This window comes from Antrostomus carolinensis, unplaced genomic scaffold (genome assembly GCF_000700745.2).
Source record: "Antrostomus carolinensis isolate BGI_N321 unplaced genomic scaffold, ASM70074v2 scaffold24403, whole genome shotgun sequence".
Taxonomy (NCBI): Eukaryota; Metazoa; Chordata; class Aves; order Caprimulgiformes; family Caprimulgidae; genus Antrostomus; species Antrostomus carolinensis.
The window spans coordinates 1,417-13,280 of NW_010303535.1; the positions used below are offsets into that span (position 1 = coordinate 1,417).

Here is an 11,864-nt window from a genome sequence, read left to right on the forward strand (position 1 = left end):
TTTTTTCTATGGAAAATAAAAAAAAGCCTCACACTGACATGCAACTCCTCTTAAAATTACAGAAAGACAACACAAGAGGAACTCATTTCTGTGAATCAGAATATAAGTATATTTCAAGATTTCTCAAACATTTTGTGCTCTTTGCTGTCTCTTCAGCACTACCCATCTCTGGTCTTTGAGCTGCAAAATTAAAGAAGTCTAACTAGGAGGCTAGATTACACAAAGTAAAAGCAGAACTCTGTTCACACACAAGTTAAACAAAAATGTCCTACAGAAATTAAAATCATCCTTTAAGACAGAATGTGCTTCATGGTAAACATCAGAATCAACATAAAATGCATTTTGAATGATGTTTCAAACACTCCTCCAAGCTTCATATGGGACTAAAACAAGGATATAAAAATACTGAGTTTTACACTAATGCCATAGGAATACTATAGTAGCAAGTTCTCACTAGACATGTATTGATTGCCATTAGAAAAGGGATGTCAGAAAATGACTAACTTCATACAGGTTCTTAGCAATTTTGCAGAAGATCTAAGAGCTACAAGAAGACACAGAGTACAACTCTTTCCACAGCACTTTTCCTTGCAATTTTAACTACTGAAGTTATTGGATACCAAGAGATAAGAATGCTAGATAAAGAACAACTTTGGAGTTGAATACTGATTATATATGGAAGTTTTATATATGATTTATAAGTTAGATACTAGTTTTTCAGTCACATTTCACATGAGAAAACTGACAAGATCTTAATATTTTTTTTCCTTCCAGATGATCATCAGTAGCTGTTTGAACTTATTTCTGATTATCTATTTCAAAGCTCTTACCTTCCAAAACAGAATACTACAGTGCCGACAGAAATGCAACGTGTCCCCGTACTGTTCCTTTATTGGGTAGTATTTCTGAAGTGCAAAGTACATCAGCTTCCAGTCAATGTGACCTTTCTCTGATAGAATCAAATGCCTACAAAACTGGACATAAAAATAATATCTTCCTTTAAAAATCTTAAAGAACTAGTCAAATCAGGTAAAGGACTTGGAGGTGGGGTGAGGAACAGTTAAGCTGAAGTTTTGTAACTGGAATACTCTGAAGTCAGTAATCTATCATCATACATCTCAAAAGCAATGAGAGAGATCTAGCCACAAAAAAAAAGAGGAAATTAAAACACTAAAAATAGGAAAGTGTGTATTTGCCAAGAAAAAGTAGGCCATACACAACTGATCTAACTCCACTGTCTTGAAATTATTTTAATTATAGCCAATATCCATGTAACAAAATCAGTAGTGAGAGCCATAAGCAATTAATTTTTTACTTTCAAAAAACCCCACTTGGGAATGAGATTTAAAAAATGATTGTGCATTACAAATAATATTTTTCTGTTAAGACAGTAACTAAGGATTTAAGTAATGCTTTTGCTTTCATTTTAGAACTACACACATGATTATTTTTCACATTTACTTATGATCTTTCTAGAAGGACAGCAATAATCAGTGACTGACACACTTCTTGAGGACATAATCTGCATGTAAAGATTAGCTGATGTACAATGGCTATTTCTCCCCATCTTAATACACTGCTAAGGTTTATTAGGTATGTATTTGTAAAAGGCTTCTTGTTTCAATCAGTGTGGATTAATTCTAATACATTAAGGGCCTTCTTCATTCAGAAGACAACTCCTGGATGGGTACAATAGCACTGCCTTTGTGATTTCAGCTACACTTCATTTCATAATAGCTTCCCTGTGTAGAGATCTCATTTTGTCTAAAGTGCTCTTCAGATACCAAGTATGTTTTTGTGGTCATTTCAATGGTTCAACAAATATACTGCAGAGGACAGGAAAAACAACCTAACTTGACTCTGTAGCTTATTAAGACAGTACACTTTTAAACAGAAAAAGCAGAATTTTATATTGGAAAATATATAAAGTCATTAGATTTGTATCATGAATAACCTGGTAAGAAATTGAATGTGAACATTTCAGAATGTATTGGAAAACACTGTGTAGAAGTGTCCTTTATTGAAATGCTTAAGCAATCTTTTTCCCAGCTTTACCTTAGCGTAACAGCTTCCACTCCAACCAGTTTTGTCACTGTTCAGTAAAGCTTACCTTATCTACACTCAAAATCCATGCAAATGCTCCATTAAGCTTAAACTTCTTATCCTCATAACTCCACCTTGCATTCTTCCAAGCTGCCTCTGAAGGAGGGTTTTTCAGTTTGTTTTTGTCTGTCTATATTCTCCATGAAGTTCATTCTAAAGCCTTTCATCTCACCAAAATTCTTGTTTGGATCAACTGCAGATGAGTTAGTTATCTTCACTTCGACATTTCCTGGTATAATAATGTTTAATCTGGTAGTCAGTGACCAAACAGTACCACTTCTATCTATCAGATTTAAGAATTAGTATCTTCACTTTCTCCAGTCTGGAATGTACTCAGCTTTTAAACTTCTTCCTCCAGCTCTGATGTAGTAACTCCTATTTTCATACCTTTATTTTCACATAGTCTGATTTTGTCCCAGCATGTATTACTGTCAGGAAAAGACAGTTCTGGAGGCATTCCTAGATTACTTTAATGCTTTTTATGAGGAAGGGACAGAAAAGTATCATTTCTCCTTTTATTCTTAATTTCAAAATCTCAAGCATCTGTTTTTTCTTTTTGGCAAATATCCAATTTTGGTTTCACCAGACTGTTCATGTAGCCTGAAAGTTTGAGCAGTCTGCCTACCTTGATTAGTAAATATGATGGGTTTAGCCTGGCTGGCCACCAAACACTGAACAGAGAGAACATTTTCACTATTTCTGCGTGCTGTCACATTTTTATCTCAAAAAGGGTGAGTTCACACTTTGTTATTAGTATACAATATTGCAAAGATAAGGGCCATGAGTATGCAAATGATAGAGTTTATTACCTGCTTTTCTGCAAAATGGTACTGGCAGAGTTTTTTCCACAACTGTCTGTCTTCACTGAGCATATACAAAGTTGGGGTCACTTGACCCAGCGTAATAATGTCCCAGCCATCAGAAAACCTGTATAAGATGTTGTTCAGCATATGCAGAGGGAGATCACTCAGCGTAAGACCATTGTTGACTTGCTGGAAATAAGAGTTGAAGACTTAACTACAAAAACTTGACAGTATAATGTACAAATAAGATTCTTAATTTAGAGGTATCTTAGGTCTTAGTTTAGTATGTACAAAACCATTAAGTAATATCTATGGTTAATTCTGTGATACTTTGATTACTTGGCTATTATTATTCTCTAACTGCTGTTGTTGAGAACTTAAATGACCTTTTAGCTATGGCTTTATAACTTACAGCTCTCCTACTGTTAAAATAAACATATCCTAAATTCTTTATTTAAATTGCAAATAATTTTAGAACACTTCATTCTCAGAAAATAATTCAAGCGTACACAGTCTTGAAAACTATGATACATTCAATTCCACCTTTGACAAAAGTGGGATAAAACACTAACTATAATAAAATGAACCAATTAATTATAATTTGTAGGGTAACTACAGTTTCACAATTTTTATTAAGAAACAGAACACAGGTCAGTTTGCCTTAAGAGAACTAGAGCACAGAATACAGAACTGACAAGCAGAAATATCGAATGGAAACATTATGAAGGTCAGAGGCAGAAGAGTAGGTTCATTTCTGAAGTCTGGAGATAGCTCCCCTCATATGTAAAGAAGGAATCCTGCAGGGGTGACAGATCAGAGCACTGAGAAAGTTTTCATTAGGAGTACACACCTCTGCTGAACTTTCTCTTTAAGGGGTAACCTGCAGCACAACTCAGATGACTAAATCTGGAGCTCATGCTGCCAGGTGGCAGAAAGCTGGACACAGCCAGTGTCCCAGCTGGCAAGGGAGGGAGCAGGGGCAGCTGCCAGCCCCACCTAGCAGAGCTGCCTCGTCACAGGCACTGGCAGCTCTAGCAGGCTCTCACTATGTCACTTTATTTCATGACCATTCATCTCACTTAGACTAGACTTTCCATAGTGTCATCTGTTATAAACATCTCTGGGACTATCGTTGTGTTCAGGAATATGTGAGCATTACAGATGCAAGACTTCTCATCAGTTGTTTCCATCCGAGCTGTCTTATGTTGGCTGAAGTGGCATGCTACAGAGAAACAAATGCAGCAACCACAATGTCTCAAAACTGTCTATGCTGTGGTTGCCTGGCATATGAATGCTGCTGAGATTGGGTTCCCCATGTCTCATTTCTATTCCAAAATTAGCTGTTCTATTCAGATACCTGACACACACAGCAAAGACAACTTCAAAATTTCATAGCTGCAAGCAAACAGATGGAACAGTTGTATAACCTCACTGTGAGCAATATCTTGCAGCATTGCTTCCTTCAGGTGTAACAGACAGGCTAAAAAAAACCCACCTGCTTACCATCAGAAGTTTCCACTATGAAACCCTACAGCAGTGCATCCATGTGCTTTGAACAAAGTCGCATCATCAGAGTCCAGATGCTGAAGTAATTTTTTTTTTTTTTACAGGAAGCAACTGTGCTAATTAAAGCTGTAAAATTGCTACTTGAATATTTTATTTCTGTTTTCTTGATCCACTGCTAAAATTCATTTTAGATATGTATTTCTTCAGTAACAGAACGCTTACTTTGGAATTAAAAATTGGTATTTTTTCCCATCTCTATCTGATAATCTAGAAACAAACATTTTGCTATTTATTTGGGTCAGAAAAACAATTACATCTCTACCAGAAACCAGTAGCAGCCCTCATTAGAAAGAAGCTATTAAAATATTAGACAGTGAAAATGAGTGCAACACAAAATTATGTTAATTTCATTAATTGCATATTACTTCTCTAAAAACACAGAAAACAAGTAAAACTGTTTAAGATGTATTTGAAGCTTTGTTCATTTACAAGTCATAAACCAATGTTCAATATACTTCACCTCTCCCAATTACTTTTTTTAGCATGATTGAATAATTACCTTGTTCATCTGAAGGTTTTTTAGTTGTTGTTGCCACAGAAGGATAGTTTCTAATCGGCAAATCCAAATATTGATGTTCCCTACCAACACAGATTTTCCTACTCCCCTTATCAGTATACAGAGAGTAGAACTCAGATCCTGGAGAAGATCTTTGATTAATCGTGGGTTATATTGGTCTTCCATGACTGGAAAACAAAACAAAACAGGTACAGTTTTGGTTAACTGAGTTAACCAAGCTAATGCAGTTACCTCAAGCTAATCAACACTCTTTTAGATGAACTAATTACAAGTCAAATGTTTGTGTGCGAAGAGCTGCTCTAATTCCCACCATGCTATTCATTAATGCTGTTCCATAAGCTCAAGATCAATAATTAACAATTTCACAGGCAAATTTGATGTAACATTTCATGCTAAGCATTTAATAACTTAACACTGAACAACTAGTTACAAATGTGTTTTCTTCTGCTCAAAGCTGATAGTATTACATCTCCCTCCATTTAGTGTGGTTACCAGAAAAAAATAAATTCATTATTATGTAATAGCTTTTTAAAAATAAACAAAAAAGAAAAGCAGTTATGTACTTTAAATCTCAGTACATCACACAAATTGAAAAAGAAATATGTTGCTAATCTAAGCAACATCTAAGCTTTCACATTTCACAGAGTACAAATTAGTAGTAAACAATAGTTTCTTAATAGAATCTAATTGTCATTTAACTTCCCCAATCTGTTTCAACAAACGTGATTCAATAATCAAGAGAAAACTGGTTTATTGAAACTGTGGGATGAAAAACATGAAACCTTTCACTAACTAAATATGCTATTACTTTATCTTATGATGTAAAAACAGTAACAAAGCTAACAACAACAAAAAAATCAATTGACAACTTAGTCACAGTGATTATATCTGCACAAGCAGATTACAAAACCTGAGGTCTTACCTTTACGCACAATTTTGTCCAAAATGTTAAAGTAGTTCTTCTGTGCTGCACCACTCAGTGAAGTTAACTGGGATTTTGCAATTAACTGCAGAAGCTGAGACAAAGAATTAATACCTCAGAAGAATGACAGAATTAAAGGATGGTTTCAAATACATACTGTCAGTACATACATTCACCTACAGCAGCCTAGAGCACTGCAACCAGATTTCGTGAAAACTGACTACTGAGCTCAGAAAAGGAAGCAAGACAAACGCAGAAAGTTTTAGGCATTCCCGCTGGCATCCCACGGACAATTCATGAAGAGGTGCACAGCTTCCAAATACTATATAAATACTAGTGTTTATCTCTGTGATAGAGCACATGACACACAGTCTTTGTAAACTGTAATGAAACAAGGGAAGGAGTCTGTTTTGGAGGCTCACAAATAGAAATGTGGTCTTTGATGTAGGTGGGTTCTGAAGGCCCTGACAGATCTGGTGGCCAGGAACATCACACTGAACCGATCCCAGCCACCAGACTGCCAGTTTCTGAGTATCACACTAGTCAAACCCAGGTGTGATGGACTTAGTGCACAGTTTTCTGCTCATGGAGGGGAAATGCCATATTTTACCTAAAGTGGTGTGGGGAGATTAAAAAATTACTCCCACATTCAGATCCCTGGTAGAAGAAATCACAGTAATGTGATAGCAAGCAGTGTACATGCTGTATGAGTAACTTTCCCCTAACTATACAGTAAGGATCTCCTAACTGTCCACATGTTTCCCTCTGGAACCACTGTGAGCAAAAGAGTGGCCAGAAGAGTGGGAATGGTCTATGGGAAAGTAACCAGAATTGCTTAAATTCTTGCTGCACATGAATGCCAACTTTAGCAACCAGAGGCAGCCCTGACTCCATTTTGACACACCTTTACTTTTATATTTTAGATTCAGTTTTGTAGCTGATAAAGACCATTGACTCTTCAACAACAACAAAAAAAATAGTCTCTTAGAACAAAATACAAGAGATTTTGACATTATGACAGTATTGCAATGTTTAGAAGAGTGGCACTGAGCTTTACAATTGCTATTCATAATGCTGAGTTCAGAACAAATGTTCTCAATACATCAGAAAGGGAAAGAAGGGAGCAGAAACCAGCATCCCCTACAGAGTGCTCTAAACACTAACCTGCAGAGCCAGGCTTTGTAGGACAGCATCAACTACTGGCACAGAAGGTGAACAAAGACTAAGCCTGCCAAAAACGATTTTGTATCTTCATTTCTAAAACACTGATTTGACACTACAATCAACATTAATTTTCCTTTGGAGGAATAGAGAATACACCTGTTATCTCCCTGATTTAATAATGTTCCTTCTGGCTTCTCTGCATGATCCCTGACAAAACATTATGTGCTATGAAAGGAGGAAATAATTCTCCTGATGTATTTAAATACAAGCAATCTATTTACACAGTTTTTAAGACTAGGTATCAGGATCTCTCTTCGCATTTTCAAAGCTTTTTAGTTTGAATAACAACTTGGAGCACACCTAGAGGTCTCTGGAATTTTGCCAATTCAAGCAAGTATGTACATTTCTCTTGATTAATTTAAAAAAATTCAGTTATGTCACTCAGACTAAAGATCAAATCAAAGAAACAAATTCCACATAGCCTATTTTAATGAAGATCCCAATTTCAGTGGAGGTTAATATAAAAGGATCAAGACAATTTTAGCAGGTGCACAAGTACAAGGATCTGACACGAGTCCAGCCTTACTGATACATGCATAGCCATGGTTTATGTTGTCTACTAGATACTCTAATTTTGAACAGATCAATTGTTTACTCAAATGGAAACATTTTGAAAAGAGACCATCCATATCAAACCCAACCCATCACACCTTTAACAGCTAAAAAATTATCATTATACTACAGCACAAACAAGTTCAGGAAAACAGCTGGTCCTATCTCCTCCTAAAAGGGTCTTGGGCAGACATCCATATTCACTTTTAGTAATAATTGGGAGGTTTTAGTTAGTTGGAGAATCATAATGGATCACCTTGATGGCCTGGGATCAAACAAGAGCTATCCAGTAAGGCCTGGTATTTTTAAAAAAGTCACATTGATTTATAACATACTATCTTAGATGCAACAAGTGGAACAACACACATAAAAGTAATCACCATTCTGTTCACGCACAACTAGGAATAATTCTTGGAGAAGAAATAGGAACTGCTGCACTGCATTAAACAAGAGCTACACAAAAGATCTCCACCATTAGAAACTTCAGGGAAGTAAGTGAGAACTTGTATAAAGTAGATGGGTATGGGATGACCTGCTTCTTATATTAAGTCTCAGTTGCAGGCTGGCATAAAACCCAATGGAGCAGATTAAACATCCCTTTTAAAAATCTGTTGCAACTCCATATATTCTTGGCACCCACACAGATGTTTTAATTTATTAGCTACAACACCACAAATGTTTCTCAAGTCAACAAGTTCTACAGAATGAGCACCACCTGTCATTCATAGCTCAGTAACTTTTAAGGTCTCACATGTACAGAAACTGTACCTGTTGATAAAAGTCAGTTTTCCTCCATCAACTCAGATGAACTGTTGCACAGATAATTAAATTTTCATAAAACAACTCTAAAATTTTAAAGATTTCAAATTCTAAAGTGTTATTAGGATTTTGGAAGTTTGCCAGTTATTCTAAATCCACCCTAATTCCTTAGGGTCTACCATTACCCTAGTAATGGTTTGGATCACAAAGACAAATTTCTGAATTTTAAAGTATGGCTCCTTTCTCAGCAATCTTAAGCCTGGCTAACTAAACCAGCCCTTTTATATTTTTTGGTGAACAGCAGGGAAACTGGTCAATGTGCTTATGTTTGACTTTGCACTTTGTTACAGTCAATGGTTTTGAGCAACCCTGCCTAGGCACTGCAGCATCTAAAAAACCAAGCCACCACACGAAATGCTAGTTCTAGATTAATTCTACCTATTTATCAAGTGTGGCACTCAAGGTTGACCCCATTTATAACACAATTCATTGTTTTTAGGTGCTCTTTTTTCTTCTTCCTACTGTTTGAGGCTGAAGAGTCTTGGGACAGATAAGTGTTCTTGTTTCTGCTCCCAAAACAGCATTAAAAGGTGATGTTCTAAACCAAAATTCAAACCAAACATATACCAAAAAACCATGCTAGTAGAATAGAATAGGCAAGTACCCTAACCATTGGCCTGGAAACAAATCCTTTTTGCTTTGTTTCCTTTGCTCCCACATCTCTTGTTTTTTCTGGAAGTATAATACACTATGTGACAGATTCACAAGGAGAGGTAGAATGTGTTTTCTCTCCAAATACTCCACAGCCTAGTGATAAGGGTGTTCTCCTAGTATGTTTATTTAATTTTGATTTGTGTCTTTTCAAGCTCTGGATACATTCCAACAACTATATTATTTGTGAGCAGCCTCACCACTGAGCTGAACTCTAGTCCTGATGTGTCTTGCATTTTGAGTTTCTCTAGACACTGAGTTAGTAAAGTGTTTGTCCCAAGTTAGATGACAAAACCACTTGGGGCTAGAGAAAGATCAGTATCTCCCAAACAGGTATTTCCAAGTGGAACAGGTATTTCCAAGTGCTGGTTAAGTATCAAGGAAATTAAGACATGACATTATGTGGCTCCCTAAAGTACAAGTTACATAGTTTTGGAAAACAGGCAGATAGCACTGTTGTCTAGAACTTAACAGGTTCCATGCACTTAATTCTGAACTTAGGCCTAGACCTGATCCAGAGAACCTAGCATAGTCAGAAAGGGACTTTCCAAGAAACCACAAGATTACCATATCATAGTTGTTTCTATAACCTTTATGTCACTACATTATTTGTAAAAGTCAACTTGCAATAAAACTCATTTCTGGAAGGCAAAAAAAAGACTGAAAAAGCTAGAGTCTGAAGTTTGAATGTATGTTAGCAAAGGTAAATACATATATATCTAGTCCTAGATACAAATAAAAAACCAAAGTACAAGGAATCGTAGGGCTGTTAGGGAGCTGCAGAAGAAACAGAAAATGCAGGATATTTACACATCAAATATTCTTCTGGAAATCACTAATTTAATAATATTTAAGATGTACTACGCTCTGCTATTTTTGGTTGTATAGGAATTATTTTGCTTTTAAAGAGAGTTTGCTACCCAGACTGATGAACAACTGAAACTACCATCAGTGTTTCCCTGTAAACAGATAGCATACTGACTGTCACCATCCTCCTCATGCTATAGGCTTTCATAGAACAATATAACAAGTTTTCACCAAATAAAAATCACTCAGTTTAAAGTTGCTTCACACAGTATAAATTACACAAACAGCAGATTTATACAGTCACAAATCATCAGCTGTTCAGTGCTAAATTATTTCTTTTGTATACACAGGCACATCAGCAAATGTATTTTTAAAATATGTCTATAAAATAAAGAGCTTACTTTGACCACGTAATTGAATCTTCTGATATCCTGAATTGCACTTGAAAAGTCTAAGCGGTTAAAAGCTTCTCCCAAAGTGCAATAGCCATGTCTCTGAGAAGAAGAATAAACACATTTTAAATGGAAAGAAACAAAGATAAAATTGAGGAAAATATTCAGAAAAGCATCTGCCATGCAACTGATGCATATGTATACCATGCTGCCTGAAAATATAATGTATCTGGACTGAAGACTTATTAAATTGCTGGTAGAACAAATGAAACCAGATATGCCATTTGGAATCAAGAGGTAATATTACATGACAGCAAGGCCTTTAAATTCATACTAATCAGACAATCTGTAATTACTGGTATCTGAGCATCATGAGAACCTACTCCACTATTGCATGGCCACAATGCTGGTACCCTCTCATGGCCGTTGTGCTCCCCGTTTGCCTCAGCACAAGGCAGAGCTTGTTTACAGAGCAGCCTGAGCTTACAACCGTAAGCATTAACTGACTGAGTATATGTTCACATTTGAGGGTCAGAACATAGCTACTTGCTCCTGGGATTGGAAGAACAAATAGTCTCAACATCTGAAATTTATTTTCCAGGTGCTAGAAGTTCAGGCACAATTTTTCTTACATACCAAGAGCAAGAGTAATTTCATTTTCTTCTGGTGCTTCTGCAAAGGTGTCTTAAGGTGAACATGGAAGTTTCAAAGGCTGTTGCAGAACTACTTAAGGTGGTAGTGGCAGCCCAAAATGACATGGGATCACATAAACTGTGTAAATTGAGAGCCACAAAGCCACACAGGAGCCTTGGAGCAAATATAATGAGGCTAGAAAAACCTTACAACTGGTGAAAAGAGATACCTACAGAGCAGTGTGCTAGGACAGCTTATCAGTCCAGGAAAGGCAGTATACATAATTATTTGAAGTTCACTCCTCAGACTTCCTTGGTGAGTTATATGATGGTGAAAAGATGGCAGTACAACTTAATGTTTCGTTCTGCAACCCAATTAAAGCTTACCCTGGCTGTATCAGTGGGACAGGAGACAGTTAAGTATTCACTGCAGAGTGGTGGCAATTACTGCCTATTGGTTAATGACTAAGTTCAGGATCATACTGCTGCTCATCCAGTGAACACACCTAAGACTCAGGCATGCTGCACGCTTCAGAATACACACAACTTGGTTGTCTAACAGCCATGAATTAACACTTGCCAACAACAAAACTTTTGTGGAAATTTAAATATTTGTGGCTGATCTCTGGCTAAATAGTTATCAAAAGGCCATGCTTAAATACATTTGCATAAGAGTTCCCTTGAACAGCTGGAAGCACACTTCTGTGAAGCTTCAGCACTACCTTTCCCAGTGTATTATCATGACAAAATTACTCAAAGAGCAACTCCTACTTCATTTTCAGTGTTCTCTCATAGCATGTTTTCATAGAATCAGAATGGTTTGGATTGGAAGGGACCTTAAAGATCATCTAGTTCCAACCCCCCTGCCATCAGCAG

At 36.5% G+C, this 11,864-nt stretch overlaps 1 protein-coding gene across 1 annotated transcript in view; it reads right to left on the bottom strand.

Moving 5' to 3' along the window:
- Positions 1-830: 830 nt before the first annotated feature.
- The window catches only part of FBXO25 (F-box protein 25), a gene marked incomplete at both ends in the record, with an annotated part of 14,362 nt that continues 3,328 nt past the window's right edge, over positions 831-11,864 (bottom strand). The window contains 5 exons of the mRNA XM_010164138.1: positions 831-974; positions 2,913-3,095; positions 4,972-5,156; positions 5,912-6,005; positions 10,366-10,458. Of these exons, the coding sequence (XP_010162440.1) occupies positions 831-974; positions 2,913-3,095; positions 4,972-5,156; positions 5,912-6,005; positions 10,366-10,458 (699 nt within the window). The remainder of the gene's footprint in view (positions 975-2,912; positions 3,096-4,971; positions 5,157-5,911; positions 6,006-10,365; positions 10,459-11,864) is intronic.